The sequence below is a fragment of the Hemiscyllium ocellatum genome, chromosome 13 (genome assembly GCF_020745735.1).
Source record: "Hemiscyllium ocellatum isolate sHemOce1 chromosome 13, sHemOce1.pat.X.cur, whole genome shotgun sequence".
In the NCBI taxonomy this organism is placed as follows: domain Eukaryota; kingdom Metazoa; phylum Chordata; class Chondrichthyes; order Orectolobiformes; family Hemiscylliidae; genus Hemiscyllium; species Hemiscyllium ocellatum.
Genome location: NC_083413.1, coordinates 72,117,828 through 72,145,460, shown reverse-complemented (window position 1 = coordinate 72,145,460; position 27,633 = coordinate 72,117,828). Strand labels below are relative to the sequence as shown.

Below are 27,633 nucleotides of genomic sequence, written 5' to 3'. Positions count from 1 at the left end.
ATCCCTTTCAATGTCTTTCACTTTACTTCTATCGACCTGTTTCTTTACCTAATTTATTATTTCACTTTAGTTCTATTCCTCCACTGTGTCTCCTAATCTGGTAACTGACACCATATCATCAGACTGTCTTACTGAGATCAAAACATGGATGTGTCACAACATCCTTCAAGTTTTAACACTGGGACTATCAAAGCTTTGTTTTAGGCCATTAACACAAAGTGTAATCAATTGTCGATGCTTCCATTCCCTCTCCTACCACATCCCCAGAGTAAATAAAGAGATGTTAACCTAGGTATCCCACTGGAGCTTGAATATCGTCGAGAAAGTCTAATCCTATTAAATATGCTCTACCTTTGATCACTGTGCCACTGAAATTCTTAGCCACGCTTTTGACACCTGTTTAATTAATTATTACATTGCTTTCCTTCTTCATAAATACCAAAACATTGCAACCCAAGGCATCCGTATTTTCCTCAGCCATCAGTCACTTTCTCATACATTCACATTGATTTTCCAATTAATGCTTCACTTTTTACTGAGCAATGATGGTAAAGTTGTTGGTGATTGCCAACAACCATTTCATCCAGAGGAAAAAGCCTGAAAGAGACAGAGATGCAATTCATACCTCACATTCATGACCTGTAAGACATTAATTCAGCACTAGAGTTAACATTGACAATATATCCTTGAATTTAAACCCTATTATTTTGAAAAAAAATCATACAAATAATCCAAAATCATTTTACAAACTTTCTCCTGTATAATATGCATTTAGTTGAAACCTTTTGTTGATTCAGTCTATTCTTCAATGTAAAATGACATGTTGTGTGCTAACTATTATGGGAAAGTGGTCCTCATAGATTTCTTTCTGTTAGGGAGAAGATCTTTTGGAACGTAGCTCTGAACTAATCCAAAGTGGTGAATTAATTGTGATCATGAAGCCACAAGGCAAGAGCAAAGACATGATAGTCTTCCTCTTCGACCATCAAGCAATCTTATGTAAGAAGGTAAATCACAGCCAGGCAATGACCTTTGCTTAAGAGCAAATTCTGTCCATCAATGTTACTTACGAATAGTCATAAAAATTTGTAGAAGGCGTTTAGAAGATTTTGAGTCTTTGAGAGATGCAAATGTTTTGTGTTAGTTTGCAAAACATTTTTATAGCGTTAAAATACACGTCCTAGAATGAAGCTTTAGGCTGTTGGTGCTGGTAATTAGAATTTGGACAATGGGTCACCAGCAATGTTTCCTCTCATTCCATACATGCCTCCTCACTACACTCTGTGTAAAGAGATTACAACTCTCTATATAGTTCTCCCAATCAAAAGCTCCAGTTTTTCCTGCCTCTCTCATTGAACTATTTGAGGTGGGAAATTAGTTGGTGAGGGTGGTAAGGGTGGCAGTGGCAGTTAGATTGTGTTGGGTTGAATAGAATCCTTACAGCATGGAAACATGCCCTTCAGACCAACTAGTCCACACCAACCCTCCTAAGAGTAACCCTCCCAGATCCATTCCCTTACCCTATATTTACCCCTGACTAATGCACCTAACCTACACATCCCTGAACACTATAGGAAATTTAGCATGGCCAATTCACCCTAACCTGCACACCTTTGGACTGTGGGAGGAAATTGGAGCATCTGGAGGAAACCCATGCAGACACGGGGAGAATGCGCAAACTCCACACAGTCACCTGAGACTAGAATTGAACCCAGGTGCCTGGTGCTGTGAGGCAGCAGTACTAACCACTGAGCCACCATGCCAGCCGATAGGGCAGGAGTGTTGAGGTCCTAATAGACTCCAAAAAATCAGCTATGCCTCTTTAATCTCAAGTGGACTATGTCAAAGGAAGGAATAGTAAAAACTTTCGATGAAAGATGAGAAAATTCAATGCAGTAAGTCTCAAAAGAAGTTCCAAACTATACCCTCGTACCTCATTAGGAAACCTTCAAATTATACACTATCCACTGCTCCTGAACAACGGCACTCCCATTGATGGTGAGAAGAGCCAATTATGCCCTGTCACTATCACATTGGACACCTCTAAGATGGATATTGTAAACATCTGTGACATTTGAAATCATAGGAATCAAGAAACACATTTTTTCCATGAAAAAGCAAACAGCAAAGTATTTGAAAAAAGGAATTGGGAAGTTATGAAGTCATAGAGATGTACACCATGGAAACAGACCCTTCAGTCCAACCTGTCCATGCCGACCAGACATCCCAACTCAATCTAGTCCCACCTGCCAGCAGCTGGCCCATATCCCTACAAACCCTTCCTATTCATATATCCATCCAGATGCCTCTTAAATGTTGCAATTGTACCAGCCTCCACCACATCCTCTAGCAGCTCATTCCATACATGTACCACCCTCTGCATGAAAAAGTTGCCTCTTTGGTCTCCTTTATATCTTTCCCATCTCACCCTAAACCTATGCTCTCTAGTTATGGACTCCCCGACCCCAGGGAAAAGACTTTGTCTATTTATCCTATCCATGCCCCTCATAATTTTGTAAACCTCTATAAGGTCACCCCTCAGCCTCCGACGCTCTAGGGAAAACAGCCCCAGCCTGTTCAGCCTCTCCCTACAGCTCAAATCCTCCAACCCTGGCAACATCCTTGTAAATCTTTTCTGAACCCTTTCAAGTTTCACAACATCTTTCCGATAGGAAGCAGACCAAAAATGCACACAATATTCCAACAGTGGCCCAACCAACGTCCTATACAGCTGCAACATGACCTCCCAACTCCTGTACTCAATACTCCGACCAATAAAGGAAAGCATACCAAACGCCGTCTTCACTATCCTATCTACCTGCGACTCCACTTTCAAGGAGCTATGAACCTGCACTCCAAGGTCTCTTTGTTCAGCAACACTCCCTAGGACCTTACCATTAAGTTTATAAGTCCTGCTAAGATTTGCTTTCCCAAAATGCAGCACCTCGCATTTATCTGAATTAAACTCCATCTGCCACTTCTCAGTCCATTGGCCCATCTGGTCCAGATCCTGTTGTAATCTGAGGAAACCCTCTTCGCTGTCCACTATACCTCCAAATTTGGTGTCATCTACAAACATACTAACTGTCATCCAAATCATTTATGTAAATGACAACAAGTAGAGGACCCGGCACCAATCCTTGTGGCACTCTACTGGTCACAGGCCTCCAGTCTGAAAAACAACCCTCCACCACCACCCTCTGTCTTCTACTTTTGAGCCAGTTCTGTATCTGTATTACAAGGATTTTCTGCTATAATGTGACAGTTGTGTTCTGCTGTGACCTCACGCCATAGAGAATCGCGCTATACAATATCGCTAATAGAAAATCTCTATGCTCATTCAGTAGTAAGTTTGCATTATCCAAACAATGTCCAAAATTCATTAATCGTGTTATAGCCAATTCATGCTGACAAGTGCACATTATAGCAGAACAACCTGTATCTAAACTAAAACTCTTATTTTTGTGGAAGGAGAGCATGAAAATTATTACTCTTGTGAAAGATAATCTGAACAGATGTTTTCTCAAATAAATCTGGATGCCACGAATCACTTAGAATCATATTTTCAGACAATTAGCCATAACACACATGTCAGATAGAAACATGTCAACAATGTTGTGACAATAAGGAATTACTTTAAACTGACAGAAATAGCATCAACTAATGTAAATTAAAAACTTGCATTCACTCAGTTGAGAACTTACGATGTATGTGACATATATAAGCATGCAAAATAGTGAAAGGCATTGGATATTGATTTGGCACTGCTAAGAAAAGCAGGAACCCAGAACAGAACAGGGGTAGTGTTGAGAAAGTCTATTTATGCATAGTAATATGTGTTAACTGCATATTAATTAAGTCATTAACTACAGAGGTGGAAGGCATTGAAATAATAAACACTTAGAGCACCTACAAAGAGACATTAAGATTTTCTCTTTAGCCACAGCATCCCTTTAACACACTGTTTGCTGATTAGTTTGGTTATTGTTTAACTGAGATTACGACTGCCTGAAAGGGTAGTAGAAACAAGTTCACCTGTAACTTAGCAAATAAAGAAATATATTTTAAAAATGTTTGCAGTATGGATAATTTACAGCAGTAGAGTGGCAACTGCTGTATTAGTTAGTTTTCCAATGGGCCACATGTTCTCCTTCTAATGCTGTAAGATTCTATAGACTGAATTTTAAGGGCTATCTGTAGATGGGAAAATGGATATGTGAACACATAATTTAGGGTGCCCTTCCATCATTGACATGCCCACTTGCCAGCCCACCTGAAATAACTCTAAACGGCTGCTACCCCATCACTGAGTCACTACCTAATTACATGTGGGGAGTCCTTGACGTTGATCCAGCTCCCTCAGAACCAGCTCTCAGAATGAACAGAACCTCTGACATTCCTGTTTACATCTATCAACCAGGGCTCCCAAGTTGGACCAGATTAACAGCCCCAATCAGGGAAATCATACTCATCGAGGTCCATCTGGCTGATCTCATTATCATCACTACAACCCTCCCCCTTTGAGTCTGAGGACATAGGCTGGTTCTTTCTGTTGTGACTTCTCCTGACATGTTTTGGCACCGGGTCAAATTCCTCCAACTTGGCCTCTGATATGGGCTGCATGTAATGCACAGTAGCTCACCTCTTGTGCTTGCTCTTGAAGCATCTTGGAAAAAAATCATTCTCTTCTTCAGGTAGAACATGGACAGGAATGGTTCTTGCAGGTTCCGGGATTTAGATGTTTCAGTAAGAACAGAGAAGATGGCAAAAGAAGTGGGGATGTGGCATTGTTAGTCAAGGACAGTATTATGCCTGCAGAGAGGACGTTTGAAGTCTAATCAACTGAGGTAGTATGGGCTGAGATTAGAAACAGGAAAGGAGAGGTCACCCTCTTGGGAGTATTCTAGGCCTCCAAATAGTTCCAGAGATTTAGAGGAAAGGATAGCAAAGATGATTCTCAATAGGACTGAGGGTGACAGAGCAGTTGCTATGGGGGACTTCAACTTCCCAAATATTGACTATAGTTCAAGTAGTTTACATGGGTCAGTTTTTGGTATTGGGTAATGAACCTGGCCAGGTGTTAGATTTAGAGGTAGGTGAACACTTTGGTGATAGCGACGACAATTCAGTTATGTTTAATTTAGTGATAGGTATACACCAGAGGGGAAGAGTTACAGCTGGGGGAAAGACAAGTACGATACAATTAGACAAGATTTAGGATGCATAGGATGGGAAAGGAAACTGCAGGGAATGGGCATGATAGAAATGTGGAGCTTATTCAAGGAACACAAGTATGTTCTGTGTGTCCTTGTTAAGCACGTACCTGTCAGACAGGGAGGAAGTTGTCAAGTTTAGGAGCTATGGTTTACTAAAGGAGTTGAATCTTTTGTCAAGAGGAAGAAGGCGGCTTATGTTTGGATGAGATGTAAAGGCTCAGCTGGGGTAATTGAGAGCTAGAATGTAGCCAGGAAAGACCTAAAGGGAGAGCTAAGACGAGCAAGGAGGGAACATGAGAAGTTGTTGGCGGAGAGGGTCAGAGAAAACCCTAAAGCTTTCTCTAGGTATATAAGGTGTAAAAGAATGACAAGAGTTAAGATTAGGGCCAATCGAGGACAGTAGTGAGAAGTTGTGCATGGAGTCAGATGAGACAGAGGAAGTGATAAATGAACGTTTTTTTGTCAGTATTCACTCTGGAAAAAGACCATGTTGTCAAGGAGAATACTGAGAAACAGACTACAAGACTTGATGGGATTGAGGTTCACAAGGAAGAGGTGTTAGAAATTCTGGAAAGTGTGAAAATAGATAAATCCCCTGGTCCAAATAGGATTAGATTAGATTTCCTACAGTATGGAAACAGGCCCTTCAGCCTAACAAGTCCACACCAACCCTCCAAAGATTAACCCACCCAGACCCAGTCCCCTACCCTATATTTACCTCCTGACTAATGCACCTAATGTTATGGGCAATTTAGCACGGCCAATTCACCAAACCTCCACATCTTTGAACTGTGGGAGGAAACCAGAGCACCCAGAGGAAACCCCCACACACACAGAGGGAGAACGTGCAAACTCTACACAATCACACGAGGTGGGATTTGAACCCAGGTCCCTGGCACTGTGAGACAACAGCATGGGTGCCACCATGCCACCCACAATGGGATCTATCCTAGGAGTTTCTGGGAAGCCAGGGAGGATATTGCTCAGCCTTTGGCTTTGATCTTTATGTCATCATTGTCTACCGGAATAGTACCAGAAGACTGGAGGATAGCAAATGTTGTTCCCTTGTTCAGGAAGGGGAGTAGAGACAACCCTAGTAATTATACACCAATGAGCCTTACTTCGATTGTGGGTCAAGTGTTAGAAAAGGTTATAAGAGATAGGATTTATAATCATCTCGATTGGAATAAGTTGATTAGGGATAGTCAGCACGGTTTTGTAAAGGGTAGGTCAAGTCTCACAAACCTTATTGAGTTCTTTGAGAAGGTGACTGAACAGGTGGATGAGGGTAAACTGCAAATGTGGCATATATGGATTTCAGTAAGGCATTTAATAAGGTTCCCCATGGTAGGCTACTGCACAAAATACGGAGGCATGGGATTGAGGGCAATTTGGTAGTTTGGATCAGAGAAATTGGCTAGCTGAAAGAAGAAAGAGGGTGGTAGTTGATGGGAAATGTTCATCCTGGAGTTCAGTTATTAGTGATGTACCACAAGGATCTGTTTTGAGTCCACTGCTAGTTGTCATTTTTATAAACAACCTGGATGAGGGCGTAGAAGGATAAGTTAGTAAACTTGCGGATGACACTAAGGTCAGTGCAGTTGGGGATAGTGCAGAAGGATGTTGTAGGTTACAGAGGGACATAGGTAAGCTGCCGAGCTGGGCTGAGAGGTGGCAAATGGAGTTTAATGCAGAAAAAGTGTCAGGTGATTCACTTTGGAAGGAGTAACAGGAAGGCAGATGGGCTAATGGTAAGATTCTTGGTAGTGTAGATGAGCAGAGAGATCTCGGTGTCCATGTACAGAGATCGTCAAAGTTGCCATCCAGGTTGATATGGCTGTTAAGAAGGGATATAGTGTGTTAGCTTTTATTAGTAGAGGGATCAAATTTCAGAAGCATGCAGTCATGCTGCAGCTGTACAAAACTCTGGTGTGGCTGCTCTTGGAATTTTGTGTGCAGTTCTGGTCACCGCATTATAGGAAGGATGTGAAAGCTCTGGAAAGGATTCAGAGGAGATTTACTAGGATGTTGCCTGGTATGTAGGTAAAGTCTTGCGAGGAACGTTGAGGGACTTGAGGTTGCTCTCATGAGAAAGAAGAAGGTTGAGAGTAAACTGGACTGGTTTGATGACTTAATTGAGACATACAGATAATCGGAGGGTTAGACAGGATGAACAATGAGAGCCTTTTTCCTTGGATGGTGATAGCTAGCACGAGGGGGCATAGCTTCAAATTGAGGGGTGATAGATATAGGACAGATGTCAGAGGTAGGTTCTTTACACAGAGAGTAGTGGGGGGTGGAATGCACTGCCTGCAACAGTAGTAGACTCGCCAACTTTACGGGAATTTAAGTGGTCATTGGATAGACATATGGACGAGAATGGAATAGTGTAGGTTAGATGGGCTTCAGGTTGGTTTCATAGATCGGCACAACACTGAGGGCCGAAGGTCCTGTACTGTGCTGTAATGTTCAATGTTTGTTGGTGGCAAAGGTGTTGAAGTGGCGACACCGCCATGTCCATTTCAGATTCTGACATATCCTCAAAGCTTGATGCACAGGGAGAAACCGTGAGTTCTGGAACAGTCAGAAAGGCTGTTGAGGAGACGAATGCATTTTGCTCCCACTCTATTTGTGAGTTTGAAACTCCCACATGGTCAGGACTGTTGCCCCTACTCAAAGTTTATACATCGCTGGACTTGACCTCATGACAACAATGCCTCTTATCTATGCAGAGTTAATCCCCTACTTCTGACAAATTTCCTTTCATGAAGTAAACTGTCTCTTTTGCTTTATGGACTCTGGAGTTTGGCACTGACTTTCCTCTTGCTGTTTCCCCCTCTCCCCTATGTCCTGGAAGATCAGATTTTAACTGGTGTGGAATCTTCTCTCCATTAGCAACTCTGTTGGAGCTATTCTTGATTTTGCATGAGCAGTGGTCCTATAATCAAATGGGAACTGAGACCGTTTTGTATTTAGTGAAGCTGTAAGCTTTTTTTTAGGCTTGCCTTTGAAGTTTGGATTGCTCCTTCTATCACATAATGGATGATGGATAGTACGGAGTTGTCCTTATATGTCGAAAGGATATATTCCCTCCCCTCCCCTATCAGCGTTCCGGAAAGACCACTCCCTTCGCGACTCCCTCATCAGATCCACACCCTCCACCAACCCAACATCCACTCCCGGCACCTTCCCCTGCAACCGCAAGAAATGCAAAAGTTGTGCCCACACCTCCTCCCTCACTTCCCTCTAAGGCCCCAAGGGATCCTTCCATATCCATCACAAATTCACCTGCACCTCCACACACATCATTTACTGTATCCGCTGCACCCGATGTGGCCTCTTCTACATTAGAGAGACAGGCCGCCTACTTGTGGAACGTTTCAGAGAACACCTCTGGGACACCTGCACCAACTAACCCAACCGCCCCGTGGCTGAACACTTCAACTCCCTCTCCCACTCCACCAAGAACATGCAGGTCCTTGGACTCCTCCATCGCCAGACCATGGCAATGCGACACCTGGAGGAAGAGTGCCTCATCTTCCGCCTAGGAACCCTCCAACCACAAGGGATGAATTCAGATTTCTCAAGCTTCCACATTTCCCCTCCCCCCACCTTATCTCAGTCCCAACCCTCAGACTCAGCACCGCCCTCCTAACCTGCAATCTTCTTCCTGACCTCTCCGCCCCCACCCCCTCTCCGGCCTATCACCCTCACTTTAACCTCCTTCCACCTATCGCATTCCCAACGCCCTTCCCCCAAGTCCCTCCTCCCTACCTTTTATCTTAGCCTGCTTGGCACACCTTCCTCATTCCTGAAGAAGGGCTTATGCCCAAAACGTCGATTCTCCTGCTCCTTGGATGCTGCCTGACCTGCTGCGCTTTTCCAGAAACACATTTTTCAGCTTGTTAAGTAGACCTAGCAGGCTTTATGGTCTGATATCACAAATTTATATCCTTAAACATATTGCTGGAACTTCCAGACTCCAACAATGATTGCCAAATCTTCCTTCTATATCTGGGCATATTTCTGGTCTGCATTAGCCAAAGTCCTGGATACATATGCTATTCGGGCATTCCTCTCCATATGAGCACCTATGGTCTACAGGGAGGTATCGCATGTTAATACCAGATGTCGCTTGGGATCATAGTGTGCCAGCACCTTAGAGGATGATGGCTGTATCTTCACTTCCCTGAAAGCAATTACTTGGCCATGACCTTTCCAAGGCTGACCCTTTTTAAGAGTTGATGCCAGGATGGAATCCAGGTAATGTATGAACTTTCCATAATAATTCACCAAGCCAAGGAAAGATCTCAGCTCTGGTACAGATATGGGAGCCGGAGCACCTTTAATTGCCCTTTATCTCCCAACGGGTGTAACCTGGTCTTGTCAACATTGTAGCCCAAGTAGTTTATTTGGGGTTCCTGGAATACACATTTTTCCCCTCTGAGGCATGCATGTGCCTGGGAGAAACATCTAAGGACCATATACAAGTTCTCTAAGTGCTCCTTATTGTTATTCTCTGTTATTACATCATCTACGCAAATGGTGACCAGGTGAACATCTTGTAAAATGTTCTCCATCATCTGCTGAGAAGTTCCACAGGCTGATGATACCCAAATGGCAGTCTCTTAAATTGGTACTAACCCTTATGGGTATTAATTGTAGCATACTTCTGGGAATTCTCATCTAAGCGTAATTGCAGGTATGCATAGCTCATGTCCAGCTTTGTGACAGACAGCGACCCTGCCAGCTTTGCATATACATCCTCTATGTGAGGGACAGGGTAATTATCCTGCTGTGAAAAGCTGTTTAAAATCCCCGCAAAGGTGAACTGACCCATTAGGCTTCAAGGTCGGTATGACAGCAAACTGGACCGGTTTGATGATTCTTTCATTTTCAAGCCTTCTGATTCCTGCCTCTAGTTTTACCATAGGTAAATGGAACTGTATGGGCCTTGTAGAATAGTGAATTTGTTTCCTGGTCGACAGGCAAGGTGGTCTTATCTCCTCTAATAGTGCCTAGTACTTCCTAAAAACTTCTAGTGTTTTAATTTGGACTTCACTCAGGCAGCCATTTTCTAATCGAAAAATGTTGAGCCAATGGAGGTGAATCTCACCACAATTTCACCACATCAAGCTTGGGGCCAAGCCTTTTACTACAGTCAGTGGGAACTGAACCAGCTACTTCTCATAGAGGCCATAACCAAAGTTGTATCCTTAATCTGTCAAGGTTCCCTGATATAACCTCTCAGTCTAGCTGAGATTTTGCACAAAAATCAGAGTTGGAATCCAGAGCAAAGTTTGTTAAAGATTGTTTTTGTCATCACTGAAGTGGCTGATGTCGACCTTCATGAGAAATGGTGACCATTTAACCAGATGTTTATTTTGATTGGTTCTGATTTGGATGTTGCTAAGCAATTCTACTGTTCGAAACCAGATGTAAATGGACTTTCCATGGTGTGCAGTCTCCTTGATACCAGCCTATGAGTTCTCTTATTCAGTTTAGATCTAATGGGACTCTTTTGCTGTCTCAAGTCTGCATACTGGCAGCAACACAATGGCTTTCCAGTCCATATCCTGAAGAAAGCTTTAACCGTTTGGCCAAGACTTGACTTTGTTTTGGGGTTTTACTGTGGGCTGACCAAGAGCCCCTGTGTTCAGGGTATGTCTAAAGTGAGGCTATGCAATGCCGACACTCAAGTGATGTTCCCCAAGTTTAGCTGGACAGGTGGGGGGTCTCCATTTCCATCAGAATAAACTGTAACTTTTGCCTCATTCCCCAACAATAAAGCGAGTTGTGGTGCCTGTTTGAAGTCCAGTTGGGCTTCAGCCAGTAGACGCTTTTGAATGGTTACATCATTAATCCCACATACCAAATAGTCTCTCAGTATTTCAGTAAGCATTACAGCAAAATCACATGCCTCTACCAGTTGTCTTAACCTCGTCAAAAATCTCGATACAGATTCCCCTGGTTCTTGAATTGCCAAATAAAACTGATAGTCTCAGAATGGAGAAGGTATGGAGTTGGAATATTCCTTAACCAAATCCATCTACTCTTGAAAGGTTTTAGTATCTGGTGCTTCAGGGAAAGTCAGGCTCCTAATAACCTGAAAAGCTGTGGGTCCACAAGCTGTGAAGGGAATTATTTGTTGCTTCTCATCTGCTCCAATGAAATTTTCCAGCAAAAAATAACATTCTTTCTACATACTGGGCCCAGTCTTTGATGTCAGAATCGAATGAGTCAAGCTTCCCAAATAACGGCACGATGACAAGAATGCTTAACCCAACTAAAAGCTGACTGTTGCACATGAATTTCTCTCGGAGTGACCTTTTCTCTCATCACCACCGAAATAACTCCACACAGGCCAGTATACCATGTCCAAGTGACCCTTTATTAACATACGTAGAATCCTTAACACTAATCCATCTTCCTCAGAGTCAGCTCTCAGAGTGAACAGGACACCTGACAATTGATTAACAGGCCCAATCAGGGAACTCATATTCTTTGACGTCTATCTGACTGACCTTGTTACAATCATTACACTATCCTTCTCTATCCTGCCATGATTTTACAGGCATGAGGGAGCCATTGAATGGGTTGCCTCTCCATGGCCCAATTCTGGCCCCTATTTGCGCAATTAATGCCTAACTGAGAACCAGGTCATTCAACCAGATCACTCATTTAACAGATACTGATAGGTGTCTACACCCAACTTATAGATCAGGTGGTTAATCCTGTCCAATGCAGATCAGTGAAATTGAAGAGGTGGATGTCCTCCCCATGGCCTCTGTGCATTAGAAGGGACTACATATCTGCTTTATTAGACATTAAGTTGGAATGGAAGCTAGATTGTTAGGTAACTGAAATACCAGAAACGCTTTGCAACTTGGAAAGTCAAGTGATGCCCATTTTTGGTGACAGAAAAATATTGCTGGCAGAGCAGTGAAATTATTTCATTATTCAGTCAGAGTAGCATTAAGAATCTTTGAGTTAAAGAAAAACCGCCAGATGATAGCCCTCAGAGCTGTAGTTCGCTACAGATTGGTGAAAGCAGTGTAACTGGAGCAATCCTAAGCTAGAATACAGAAAACATATTTTCCAACATGATGCAGCACCTTACATTTATATAAACTAAATTCCATCTGCTGCTCCTCAGCCCATTGGTCCAACTGACCAAGATCCTGTTGTACTCTGAGGTAATATTCTTCACTGTCCACTACACCTCCACTTTTGGTGTCACCTGCAAACTTATTAACTATACCTCCTATGTTCACATCCAAAGCATTTATATAAATGATGAAAAGCAGTGGCTCCAGCATTGATACTAGTGGCACAACACTGGCCTCCAGTCTGAAAGGCAACCCTCCACCACCACTGTCTACCTTCTACCTTCGAGCCAGTTCTGTATCCAAATAGCGAGTTCTCCCTGTATTCCATGTGATCTAACCTTGCTAACCAGTCTACCATGAGAAACTTTGTTGAGTACCTTTCTGAAGTCCATCCAGATCACGTGCACCTCTCTTCCCTCATCAATCTTCTTTGTTACTTCTTCAAAAAACTCAATCAAGTTCATGAGACATGACTTCCCAAAACATGCAAATCCTGTCCCTCAGGATTCCCTACAACAACTTGCCCACCACAGATGTCAGGCTCACAGCCTATAATTCTCTGGCTTTTCCTTACCAACATTCTTAAATAGTGGCACCAGGTTTGCCAAGCTCTAATCTTCTGGCACCTCACCTGTGGCTATCAATGATACAAATATCTCAGTAAGGGGTCCAGCAATCACTTCACTAGCTTTCCACAGAGTTCTAGGGTACACTTGATCGAGCCCCAGGGATTTATCCATCTTTATGTGTTTTAAGAATCCAGCACCACCTTCTCTGTAATATGAATATTTTTCAAAAGGTTGCTATTTATTTCCCCTAATTCTCTTTCTTCCATATTCTTCTCCACAGTAAACACTGATGGAAAATACTCCTTTAGTATCTCCCGCCGTTGCACGCATAGGTAGACTTGCTGATCTTTGAGGTGCACTATTCTCTCCTTAATTACCCTTTTATCCTTAATATTTTGTAGTATCCCTTTGGATTTTCCCTAACCCTATTTGCCAATGCTATCGCATGTCTCCATTTTGCTCTCCTGACCTCCCTCTTAAGTATAGTTCTACTGCCTTTATACTCTTCCAGGGATTCACTTGATATGTGTTGTCTATAGCTGACGTGCTTTTTGTTCTTGACCAAGACCTCAATTTCTCTTGTCATCTAGCATTCCCTGCACCTATCAGCCTTGCCCTTCACCCTAATAGGAACATACTGTCTCTGGACTCACGTTATCTAATTTTCCCATTTTCCAGCTGTCTGTTTACCTGCAACAACCTTTGAAAATTCTTGCCTAATACCGTTAAAGATGACCTTCCTCCAATTTAGAACTTCAACTTTCAGATCCAGTCTATCCGTTTCCCTCACCATTTTGAAACAAATAGAATTATGGTCACTGGCCCCAAAGTGCTCCCCCACTAACATCTCAGTCACCTGCCCTGACTTATTTCCCAATAGTAAGTCAGGTTTTGCACCTTCTCTAGTAGGTACATCCACATACTGAATCAGAGGGGTTTTTTTTGTACACATCTAACAAATTCCTCTCCATCCAAGTGATTAAAACTATGGCAGTCCCAGTCTATGTTTGGAAAGTTAAAATCCTATACCATAACCACTCTATTATTCTTACAGATAATGAGATCACCTTACAAATTTTTTATCAATTTCCCAATGACTATTGGGGGGAGGATCGATAGTACAATCACACTAAGATGATCATCCCTTCCTTATTTCCCAGTTCCACCCAAATAACTACCCTGATTATATTCCAGAGAATATCCACCTTAAATACAGCCACAATGTTATCTCCTATCAAAACTGTCACTCTCCCTCCTCTCTTGACCACCTTTTTATTCTTCCCACAGCATTTGTATTCTGGAACATTAAGCTGCCAGTCCTGTCCATTCCTGAGCCATGTCTCTGTAATTGCTTTGGTATCCTAGTCCCATGTTCCCAACCATCCCCTGAGTTCACCTGCCTTCCCTGTTAGGCCTCTTGCATTGACGTAAATGTCATTTAATTTATCAGTCCGACCTCGTTCTCGACGTTGTTCCTGCCTGCCCTGTCTGTTTGACTTACTCTTTTTCCCAGCTGTACCAGTCACAGACTGAGCTCTTTTCTCACTATTTCCCTGGGACTCAATCCCCTCCCTAAATAGTTTAAATCCTCCTGAGCAATTCGAGCAAATCTCCCCTCCAGTATATTAGTCCCCTTCCAATTCAGCTGCAATCCGTCCTTGTTGTACAGGTCACTTCTATCCCAGAAGACATTCCCATGATCCAAAAACGTGAACCCTTTTCACCTGCACCAGCTCCTCAGCCATGCACTGATCTGCTCTATCCTCTATTCCTACCCTCATTAGCTCACAGCACTGGGAGAAATCCAGATATTATTACCCTTGAGAGCCTACTTTTTAAATTCCTTCTGAACTTCCTAAATTCTCTCCTCAGAATCTTTTCCCTTCCTATGCTGTTAGTTCCAATGCATACAATCACGTCCTGCTGGTCCCTCTTCCCTTAGACAATATTCTGCACCCTCTCCAAGACATCCTTGATCCTAGACCCAGGGAGGCAACACACCATTCTGATTTTTCACTGCTAGCTGCAGAAACGTCTGTCTGTCCCTCTGACTGGAGTCGCTATCATAATCAATTGTTTAGAACCTGACTTACCCATTGTTACATTAGAACTAATCTCAGTACAAGAAACCTGACTGTCAGTGCTACATTCCCCTGAGAGTCCATCACCCTGTACATTTTCAAGAACTGCTATTTGTTTCAGATGGGGATAGCCACAAGAGAGTCCTGTAATACCTGCCTCCCTCTCCCACCTTTCCTGGTAGTAACTCACCTATCTGACTATCTGGGGTTTATCTCCCTCCATATAATTGCCATCCATCACAGCCCCTAGCTCCTGTAAATTCCTCATTGCCTCTAACTGTCACTCTAACCGATCAATGAGATCTGATAGGATTCACAAACAAACACATTTCCTTCAGATATAATCATCCGTAACACGAAGCTCTCCCTAACCTCCCACATCTGACAGGAAGAGCACACCACTCTACTAAACACCATCTTTGCACCTTAAGAATGTACAGATCAAGAAAATAGCATAGTCTTATGCTCTAAAAACAATACTCCAGGCTAACTTAGTACCTACATTTTATATTTTTAAAGTTTAATCAAGAGACAGATCTCAATAACATATAATAAAAAACCTCTACTCCCTATTGTAGATTTACAAAAGAATAACTGTAAGGTTACAGCTTGAAAGCACACCTAACTACTCCCCAGCTGTGAGCTCCCACACACAGCTTTTTCCAAGGTCAACTGTGAATTTCACTTTTTGATTATTTTTCTTAGAAAGAACTCTGATGTCCAGAGATCCTTGAAACCAGACACCAAAGGCAGCAGCTATGCATGTTACTGCTGGGTCAGACAGCAGTGTAGGTTTCCTGCTCTGTTTGAGTTGCTGCCTGTGTGGTCACTGCCTTTGTCTTTATTCCTCCTTGTTAAAGTGCTGTTGTTTGTGTGATGACTTATGAAACGGGGGCTCCATTGTCAACACATGTAAACTCAGTTAGAGCATAACAGTTTCCACTCTACCCCTTCTTGCTCTGTCAAACAAGACCCCATTGCTTCTCTCCAGGGTCTACAAACTAAGCTCCATAGAGATTGCAGAATTGCCCAGGTATGGGAGAATTCATGATTCCTCTTCATCCAATACTCCTTACATACCAGATATGTCCAGTGATCTTGATGGGGTGCCTGGATTCCAATTGGCTGGCAACTCCATAAGTTGGAACTTGCTCTCTCGAATGTGGCTTGTGCTAATTAAAGAGCTAGCATCCGGAAAATTAAAGTGGAGAAAATTGGCCAAAACAAGAACCCCCTAAATCTACAATGGATTTCAGGGTACCTATACTCAGTGTATATACTCTATATACTCAGTATATACTCAAGCTATACTCTAGCCTTATGATTCTGTGAAATGGTTTTAGCTGTTGTTGCTAATGCTTGTCAAGTTTAATAGATCAACAGATTTTAAATAATCAATTGCATTGTGTACCATATTTCATAGGATATTCTACGTCGTGACATCTTGTACTACAAGAACAGAATAGATGTTGACAATATTCTGGTGGTAGACATAAACGATGGAAAAGATTGGGAATTCAATGTCAAGGTTAAAAATGCTTTCAAACTTCAAAGTAAGCTTGTAGATGATGAGGTGCATCTATTCTGTGCAAAGAAATCTTCAGAGAAACTGCTGTGGCTTCATGCCTTTGAGGATGAAAGAAAACTGGTTAGAAATGATGAAGAATCAGGTAAAATATGGTTTATGCTTGAGTTAAGAATACTTGTAGTTTGACCTATGGCAAACGGGATTGTGTGCAGCAAATCAATAATTGGTTAATATGAAACCAAGCTCTAAGTCACTCTTGATCTCTCAACAAGGTTAACTTTTGCCTTGAACTGACAAGAATCCCATTTGATGGATCTATCCTCTCTGAGGCTGATAGAGTTAAAAATCACACAACACCAGGTTATAGTCCAACAGGTTTAATTGGAAGCACACTAGCTTTCAGAACGATGCTCCTTCATCAGGTGGTAGTGGAGGGCTCAATCCTAACACAGAATTTATAGCAAAAATTTACAAGTGTGATGTAACTGAAATCACACATTGAAAAATTGATTGTTAAGCCTTTCATCTGTTAGAATACAGTGATAGTTTCACTTCTTTCATGTGTAAATCACAAAACCCATCTTTTTAAAGTTGCATTCTCGGGTTAGTGTGCTAACCCGAAAGCTAGTGTGCTTCCAATTAAACCTGTTGGACTATAACCTGGTGTTGTGTGATTTTTAACTTTGTACACCCCAGTCCAAATCATGACTACTGTTAACAATAGTGTTAGCTAGACAATATGTTGAAGGTGTTGGCCCCCTGTGTTCTCTGTTTATGCAATGATGTTTAGATTGTTTCTAATCTAAAAAAAGTGAGATAATGGAGTTTGACATAAATTCATGCAGTTTTTGAGCTCAGAGTTCTACATGAATGCATGCAGTTTTTGAGCAAAGTACAATGGGACTGATAAAGACAGCTCACCACTGCCATCTCCAGGGTAACTGGGGATAGGCAATGAATACCGGCCTAACTAGTGACAACCCACATCTCATGAATGAACTTTTCAAGCCTGTCTGAACCCAAGAAGTAGCTCTGCATAAAGATGCTATGTTTTATTACAGTAATTCTGATTGTTTTGCTTACGCCAAATTCCTGTCTCTTCTGGCTGATTAGTTACACTCGTGGCTCCAAAAATATATTAGTAAACAATAGAGAGAAGGGTGGAAGTTACAGTCGGTCCTGATATGACGTGATAGTTCCATTGTGCGATCTTGCTTTATAAGAAAATCATGCAATAGCCACGCCATTTAAACAAATGGGGCTAGAATTGTATTATAGCCCATACAGGTAAGGAAAGTTCACGTTCTACAAATAACAGTCTAAATTATTCAATCGCGTGAAAGTCAATTTGCGCTGAAGAAACATGCTTTATATCAGAACCGACTGTACTCCATTACATTGCCGATCATTTCCCTCTTAAATTCCCATGCGCTGCATGATGCAAGCATTCATTCAAAGCAAAAACAATTGATCTGCCAAGAAGTTAACTCTAAATATACATGTGATATGGTATAGCAGGTAAAGAGAAATGGTTGTGTTTGAAGCTAGAATTTATGTCTGTCTTTCCCAAGGTTGAATGTGACATAAGACATTTCAACTGCCTTTCTAACTATAATGTAGAGCGATAGTAGTGGCAGAGTGGAGTTTATGGGCAAATATTGGAACAGCATTGATTCCAAAGCTCTTTCTGTCAAGGCAAAACTGATGTACTCCTGCAAGCATCAAATGCAAGGAAGATTGATCTTTGGAAACCCTTCCCAAAGAGCAACGATGCAGTTATACTTGATTGTATGTGACAGGTAGTGACTACATATTCTGAAGATATGTAAAAAGATGGGACTTTAGTAATGTGCCAGGCTGGATTTGTGTGTCAGTTGCTCTGCAATTGCTTAAGAAAGAATGGCACATGCTTGTTAATCATTGCAAGTATGGGAACTAGAGTTGAAAAGCATGGTGCTGGCAAGACAAGGCTGGTCAGGCAGCATCCGAAGAGTAGGAAAGTCAATGTTTCAAGCATGAGATCTTCATCAGGAATGGGAGGGGTGGGAGGGGAGAGAGAGAGGGCAAGGGGGCTGAAAGATAAATGGGAGGGGGATGGGGCTGGGGGGCAAGGTAGCTGGGGAATGCAACAGTTGGATGAATGTAGGAAGTGGTGATGATGATGATAGGTCGGAGTGAAGGGTGGAATGGATAGGTGGGAAGAAAGATGGACAGGCAGGACAGTTCAAGAAGGTGATGCCTAGTTAGAGGGTTGGATCTTGGATAAGGTGGGGGAGGGGAAGTGAGGACACTGTTGAAATCAACATTGATCCCGTGTGGTTGCAGTGTGCCAAGGCAGAAGATGAGGTATTCTTCCTCCAGGTGTTGGGTGGCTAGAGTTTGGTGTTGAAGGAGGCCCAGGACTTAGATGCCCTTCGCGAGGTGGGAGGGGGAGTTGAAGTGTTCAATGACAGGGTTGCGTGTGTGTCCCAGGGAAATTCTCTGAAATGTTCCACAAGTTGGCTTCCTGTTTCTCCAATTTAGAAGAAACCACATCGAGAGCGACGGACACAGTAGATAACACAGTAGACACAGTAGGTGAATCTCTGTTATATGTGGAAGGATCCTTTGGAGCCTTGGATGGAGGTGTGGGTGTGGTGGCAAGGGAAGGTGGTGGGAGTGGAGGGTGGATTGGTGGGGGGCATGAACCTAACAAGGGAGTCGCGGAAGGATTAGTCTCTGTAGATTATAAATAGGGTTAGGGAGTCGAATATATCCCTGGTGGAGGAGTCTGTTTGTAAGTGGCAGAAATGGCAGAGGATGATGTGTTGTATCCAGAAGTTGGTGGGTGAAAGATGAGGACAGGGGGTTCTGTGCGTTGTTGTGATTGGAAGGATGAGGTTCAAGGGCGGAGGTGCAGGAAGTGGAGGAGATGCACTGGAGAGCACCATTGACCACTTGGGAGTGGAAATTGTGATCCTTGAAGAAGGAGGCCATCTGGGATATTCTATGGTGGAATTGGCTCTCCTGAGAGCAGATGCAGTGGAGGTGGAGGAATTGGGAGTAAGGAATTGGGAACTACAGTTAGGTGTACAAACATTCCAGAGACTTTACCACTCTTTCATTGTTTACTGAATATTTCCATACTCCAAACAGACATACTCCTCAACACTGAAGCTTCCAATACTTGAAAGATTTGTGCACTGATATCTTCACATGCAATTACTCTTACCCAATCTATGTTTAGAATACATGACCCAAGTACTGACACATATTATGGATTACAGGTTAGTGGTGTATCTGTAACTGTATCTCCTTCTCCACTACCTCATATCTACTTTAACAACATCCATGTTAGTGGAAACAATGATTGCATGAATTTGTGACAAGATGAGTTTGACAGGCTGGTCAGCACAGTTCCTGATGCGCCTCCAGTTCCTGAACTCAAAACAGCTCTAAAAAGCACCACTTGAGGAATTGAAAAGCAAAAATGATAAATATGCAGGCTTGGTCTTGGAATTTGAGGAACATGGTCTTATTTGCAATCAGTGGGAGTGGTCTTGTCTGAAAATGCATCAAAATACCTTCATTGAGAAGAAATTTGTCAACTGGCTGATGGAAGTCAAAAATCTTGAAAAAGCTGCAACAATTGATATAGCAAAAGATTTTATGGGCACAAGTTTTTGAATCTCTTAAATGGAAAAGAATTTGAAGACAACAACATACGGTACGGATTGATAGAGCATGCGTTTACTGTATCACAAAAACACTGACGTTACAGCAGAGTATGATGCAATTTCTGCTTTTCTCATTACACCTGATGGCAATTTTATAGATTACAAACCCATGATGAACAGTCCAGTTTTTGATGAATACAGTGAACTTGCAACTAAGCTACAATGCTTGGATGTTGAAAGTCTCACGGGGAATGAGAAGTCAGTTTTCTTCATCAAAGTGTACATCGTATTAGCGATTCATGGAAATATTAAATGAGGATCAGTAAAAAAACATGTGGCAGAGATATAATTTTTTTAAAATTCTGCAAGTTACATGATTGGTGGAGAAGTTTTTACATTGCAAGTTATTGAAAATGGTGTACTTCATGGAACCGAAAAGGCATAGATCAGAGATCGAAACCATTCTTAAAGGGCGATCTATGTTTTAAGCTCACCACTGAATGAATAACACAACAAAGTGATTCCAAGATGGTGACATAATAGGAGCCCTCGGCTGAAGCTTGTCCACTCTGTCCATTTCTTTTCTTTTCTCTTTTTTTCATCGTTTGTGTTTTTTTCCCTTCTTTCTTCTCCATTACGTCCTGAACTCTTGACCTCAGCACAAATCTGGCATGGTGATCTCTTGGCTCAGTGTGGTGGTCTCCAAGCCCCGTTTGACAGCCAGGTGTGGCAGTGTCCCGGCTCAGCACGACGGTCTCTTGGTGGCCTGGCATGGCAGTCCCTCAGTGGCCTGGTGTGGTGGTCTTTCAGCCTGGATGGCCTCTGTGGATAAACAGCATTGAGCTGGTTCCAGAGTGGCCATGAGAGCCTCGAGGTAACCCCAGTGTGGTCTGGATTCAAGACCTGACATGGACTAGAGGCTAGATGCCAGCTGTAAATGACGACTTGTGAACTTTACACTGTATACATTTGAGTACATGTGATAATAAAGCTAATTCTAATTATACTTTGGACTTTAGACTCATTGTATGCTCATAATAGTTCAAGACACCAACAAATTGGAGAACATCATGAGGCCAGTGTTTTTCAGTCTCTTTCAGGATGTCATCTTGGAACATCCTTACCTCTAAGAGCATTAAATGAATGGAAAAGGTGAAGATAGAGACTTCTCTCAAGCTTCTATTATGTTTTGTTCTTCTCACTCTGACACAGAACACAAAGCACCTTTAACAACTCCTTCAATGTACCCAGCTACTTTCTTTTATATGGAAGAAAACCCCTACCTCAATGCCAGTAGCCATGATCAAGACAACATCCATCCGACATTATCTGTAAGGAGAAACACAGCAACCTACCAAGGTTGATGAAGTTAGTGATTAACATGTAAATAAAGGCAGAATCCACAAAACAAATAACAATCACAAAAATCTTTCACAAGTCAATCGTCATTTTGTAATCTAAACTGCACTGAAGTGCCCCTTCCATACTGACTGTGAAAGAAAGGTGCATTACAATGACAGAAGAAAGACACTGGAGAAAGAGATGCTGAAAACCACAATATTATTTAAGGGAATAGAATTCACTCTGGTAAATAAGGAATACCCGCACTGGTTTCTTGAAATTGTCACTCACAAGGAGAAAATGTAACCAAAGTCTCTTCCTGTGGTAAGTAATCCACCCCAACAATTACAGAAAATTTCCCAGCTACACATTTAGCTTGATATTACATTGTTATTAATGAGACATTCTTTCTTTCCATTACTTACCTTAGTTTAAATATCAAATACTCAGATGCAGATAGAACAGATTGAATTGGATTACTTTGTACTTACTAAAAATAAAGACATTTGAAAACTTATTCCAAAAGTTTTGAGTTGCATTAATATATTACACTTTGCTACTTTTTAAAGGCTTTGTCATCACGGAAGCCCAAAAACAGAAGGCGAAAATTCTTGCAAAAAAGCCAATGAAGAAGAAAAGAGGTGATTTGCTGATATTAAATAAATAAATCATAGACATCCATTCTGGGAATAAAACAGAAGATATGAAGCAGCCACTAAATTTCTGTGTGCAATGTAAAACTTCATTATGAATTAGATGGGAAAGACTTTCTCTTATATCATATATAATGAAATTGCAACCGATTTTGAAGAATAGATTTGTAATTTTCTTCTGCATTAACGCACAGAGAAAATGATTTGGCTATTTTTGAGAGCAGTTGAAATTTTGTGTTTACTAAAAATTCAAGTTATTCTCTTACTGATTTTTTAAAGTATTAAGTGTTTACTAAATTCAATTGTAACGATAGACAAGACAGAACAATTATTTAAAATTATGCTCAAGTTTGGTCTTTTCTGGATACTATGGTCACATAGTTCAAAAACATTAAGACTAGTGTTAGCCAAGTAGTCATCATAAACAGAGTTAATGTGGTTTAGAACAAATAAATGGAATGGATGTGACATTTATACTATATAAATCAGTCTCCCATGGATTATATCTAAGAAATCAAGAGAAAGATTGTTTGCAAATTTAATGCGATGAAATATTTTGCTTTTATGTCTAATTTGGTAGTGATTTTAAAACAATATTTCCAGTTTTTTTTTAATACATCAATTTTATACCATTATTGTTAAATAGTAAAACTCATCGTAATTTGCAAGGTGAAGACATAATTGGTTGAAACCTTGGAAACAGAGTGAAGAGTTTGAAAATATATATCCAGACACTTTGGCATCATTATTGGTTAAAAAAATTGACAATTTCAAATAGGAAATGTCATTATCTATGTGAACGTGGCAGTTTATAAGTGAAAATAAGACTAGGGTGAAACTATGGGGAATTGGAGAGTTGGGGACAAAGAAGGCAACTTATATAGCACAGACAGTGTAGTTACCTCCAATGCCCAGTTTTTGTTCAGGTCAAACTTTAAATGTCCAACATGATGAGAAAATTAAAAATTGAATACATTCATTGCAGTCAGCTGTGGCATACCAAATTTGTTACTTTCAAAATTAATGTAAGGGATCATGATCCCCAGCAGTGTTAGTGTCTCACTTACATCAGAACAGGAAAAGACCAGAGTCTTTCTCAGGCAGAATTCATCACACACTTAGACCATTGTTAAAAATCACACAAAACTAGGTTTTAGTCCAAGAGGTTTAATTGGAAGCACACTAGCTTTCGGAGCGACGCTCCTTCATCAGGAGGATGTCAATCACCTGATAAAGGAGCGTCGCTCCGAAAGCTAGTGTGGTTCCAATAAAACCTGTTGGACTATAACCTGGTGTTGTATGATTTTTAACTTTGTACACCCCAGTCCAACACCAGCATCTCCAAATCACTTAGATCATGATCAACACCCTGACCTAATAAATTCTGTCAATCTCAATCTTTAAATTGACTTGGTCTATCAGTCTTTTTTGATGACCAGTAGAATTTCACAACCTGCTGTCATATGTTAAACTAATGAAACTTCTTTGGGTTTCAAGTCCAATATCATAACCACAAGACTACCATGTAAATGTGCACTGAAAAATGTGGGATAGGGACATGGACTTAGAAATTTTAGAAACTGCAAAACCTCACAAAAAGGTATATCTTGTATCAATAAAGTGTGACATAGCTCAAAATGAACAGATATCGGAGTGTGGTATTTTCAGACAGGATGTGGCAGAATTACAAATCCAGTGAGGCCATCTCAACATCAGGAGTAATTCATGTCATCTTTCATGTCTTTCACAAGCAGTGTGATGAGTTTCTTGCTTGGCAGAGGCAGTTTGCCAATTGACAGTGATTATTGCTTGTAAATACCATGTTAACACCCCATCTTGCCTAATTAATATTCAGTCTCCCATCATATCAAACTTGACAAATAAGTCCAAGATCAGGAAAATTCAACAAGGAAACTAGACCATGTGGTGAAATCAACTCACAACTTGTTCTGAATGTTGGAGACCAGGCATGAACATCTTAAGGCAACCTCTGTGGGTACCACATCCAAACACTGGCATCTAACATGTGTCAGCATCTAAGAACCCTTATGGCATCTCTAATCTACTTACAGCTTCTGCTTTTTAATGTAATACCTTGGGCTGCACCAGCAACTATCATTGGAATGCTGCAGCAAAGATACTGTGCACTCAGGGACACACACCCAGCTCACGGAGTGGACCAGGTTGCGTCTCCAGATTATGCACTCACTGTCATATCACTCACTTATTCAAACCTTCCTGGCCTGGATGCTCATGATTTCCCTGTCTTGCACTGTTGTTCCTTGTCTTTTTGTACACTGTTCCCTAAACCTGAGTCTGATGTTACTGTTACTTGCACACTACCAATTGCACAGACACAAAACCAGAAGGCTTGTCATGTTTCGCAGCAGGACACCGTCAAATCAAAGGGAATAGCTTTACCTTTCACTCAGGGGTGTCTCCGGCACAATAAGTCAAGGATACCCTCCAAAATCAGCCCAGTGTCTGTTCAATGGGAAAGAACCAAAATCCTTTCCTTATTAATGGTGAGCAGCTGAATTACAGGCAGTGCACTGCCAGTCTTAACCCTTTGTGACCAGTTGTGGCCTGTGTTTCTCACTGGATGCCAGGCAGGTAGCTATTACAGGAGGTGAAAGTACGTGGCACAGCTATTGATGTAGCTAGTGTTCTACCCTGAGCAAGTGAGTGAGAAGCACTGACAGTATGCAGGTTAATGGTTTCAGGGTTGAAATGGGTGACAGTGAGTTGGGAAGATGTTGCAAGCAGTATTGAGAGTGAAGATTCATACAGTCATAGAACTGTGCAGCATGGAAACAGATCATCCACGCTGACCAGATATTCTAAATTAATCTAGTCCCATTTGCCAGCATTTGGTCCATATCCCTCTGAACCTTTCCTATTCATGTACCCATCTAGATGCCTTTTAAATGCTATAATTGTACCCACCTCCACCACTTCCTCTGGCAGCTCATTTCATACATGCACTACCCTCTGTGTGAAGACAGCATGAGCGTTGGTGAGAAATGTATACAGTGGCAGAGTCAAAGAGTGTGGAGCTGGTCAATGGCTAGATTCCTAATGAAGGCCTTATGCCCGAAATGTTGATTCTCCTGCTCCTCGGATGCTGCCTGACCGTCTGTGCTTTTCCAGCTCTCCACTCTTCGACACTGACCTCCAGCATCTGCAGTGCTCACTTTCTCCCTTCTTACAGTGGCAGGGGTGGAGTGTGTGTGAGGTATTAGAGAGAAGATGTAAGGTGGAATATAACTGGCAAAGTGGAGGACATTTACCTTCTTCTTACACTGCTGAGCATTCCTTCAGGTGGCTTAGACTGCTTTAACCCAGTTGGCTATCTTGGAATAGATCTGCTGTCATGATCTCTCCTGTTAAGGCTGCACCTCCAAATCCCTGCCCCGGCAGTAGGTTGCCAACTTCTCCCTGTCTGCCATCTCCAGGCCAACTGTCAGAAATCACCACAGGTCAGTTCTGGACTGACAGTATTTGTCCAGGTGCACATATATGCAAGCAATGCTGGTGAATTCTATGATATGCAAAAAAGAGCGGGTTGTGCCAGGAACAGAATGTCGTGAGATGGGCCAGAAATTAGTCGTGAGAGACAACATAAGCGCTTGGTAGGATTTGGCAAGTGAATTTGCTTGGACTCACAATGAGATATCTTCCAAAAAATCTGACACAACTCAGACTTAGCCAAAAAATGTGAAGTTCGGCCCATTGAATTTTGAAGTGCAAAAAGAAGCCCTTCATCCCATTGTGTTTGCACTGGTCATCAACATCTTTGTAGTCTAATCCCATTTCCCAACATTTGGCCCATAGTCTTATATGCTATGGGATTTGCAGTGCTCATCTAAATATTCCTTAAATGTTGTCTATCATCTTTCAGTCCACAACTTCCAGATATGCCCCAGCTCTGGGTGAAAAAATATTTTCCTCAAATTCCCTCTACACTCCTACCTCATACCTCAAACTATTGCCCTATGTCTATTAATCCCTCTACTAACGAAAAAACATTTTCCCTTTAAATCATATCTATGTCCCTTAGAACTTTGTACATGTCAATTATATTGCTCCTCAGTCTTCTGTGCTCCCAAGAAAAATAAAGCCAGTCTATCTGATATTTCTTCATCGCTGAAACACTCCAGACAAACCAATAGCTTGATGAAAATATTTGCTCCCTCTCTAGCACAATCACATCTTTCCTAAATGTGGCAGCCACAATCACACTCAATACTCTAGCTGTGGATAAACTAACACTATAGTTTCTGTAGTTTCTAAGGTTCTACCATTCATCATGTATTCCCTTCGCTTCTTCATCCTTTCAAAATGCATCACCTCACACTTTTGCAGATTAAATTCCACTTGCCACTGCTTGTCCATCAGACCAGCCCATCTATGTTACCCTGTAGACTACTGCTTTCCTAATTGTTATTTAGCACAACCTGAAAAATTTCTGATCATGCCTTTTACATTCATATCTGATCATTAATATACACTACAGCAAGGAACATCATTGGACACAGGCTTCGAGTGATAAAAGCAACATTGAACGATTATCATCTGCCTTTTGCTACTAAGCAAATTTTTTAATCCAATTTGCTAAATTGCCCTGGATCCTGTGGGCCTGTACCTCTAGATCAGTCTATTTGTGACACCTTTTCAAAACCTTGACTGAAGTTCATGTAGACTACATCAACTACACTATCCTCACCTACTCATTAAATCACATTCTCGAAAATTTAATCAAATTTGTTAGATGCACTCCCTCTTAAATTTGTCAATTCCATGTAACTGGTCAGCAACTCTACTTTAGTGTATCTTTATTTGACATCAATGAAGGAAAGTTAAAAATTTCAACAGTGAAATTTTGTGATATGAAACCGTCTGGGATCGAGTTTCCTGATACCTTTAAAAATCTTGAGGTTTGATGAGTTGGATTCCCTGCCAGCTCATCCTGTTCTTCTTGACAGCTGAAATGGACAATCTTCTCTTATAGCTCAGCACTCTGACTTTAGTAATCAGGCTCATTTCTTATCTCTCACCTCTGCAACTGTACTGCAGCCATTCCGCACAATGGAAATCAAAACAAAATACAATACTTCAGATATGTTCTCATCAAAGCCACATAAAACTCAGGATCACCGCTTTTGACATATAAATCCCACCCTTCATAGTACATTCCAACATTGTAGTTGCTTTTTTATCACTGCCTATGAGCACTGAATTGATAGTTAATAATCCAGCTAATAAAAAAAAATCAAAACTCCTAAACTTCTGACTTTCAATTTAACTCTAATTTTAAAGTGCACTTTTCACTTGCACCTCTTCTCTCTAATCCAATACTTTGAACTTACCTTTGATTTCCATTCACTACCTCTGCTTATAGATCTGGCCTATTTCAGAACTTTGGTTAATGTGACTGACCATTGCAATTTCTGACCATTGCAATTTCTGACCATTGCAAT

General features: G+C 41.5%; 1 protein-coding gene across 1 annotated transcript in view; it reads left to right on the top strand.

Moving 5' to 3' along the window:
• LOC132821356 (rho guanine nucleotide exchange factor 4-like) overlaps positions 1-22,167 on the top strand; it is a 99,750-nt gene extending 77,583 nt beyond the window's left edge. Inside the window, exons 11-13 of the mRNA XM_060833938.1 lie at positions 876-1,007; positions 16,399-16,645; positions 22,070-22,167. Of these exons, the coding sequence (XP_060689921.1) occupies positions 876-1,007; positions 16,399-16,645; positions 22,070-22,167 (477 nt within the window). The remainder of the gene's footprint in view (positions 1-875; positions 1,008-16,398; positions 16,646-22,069) is intronic.
• The last annotated feature ends 5,466 nt before the right edge of the window (positions 22,168-27,633 follow it).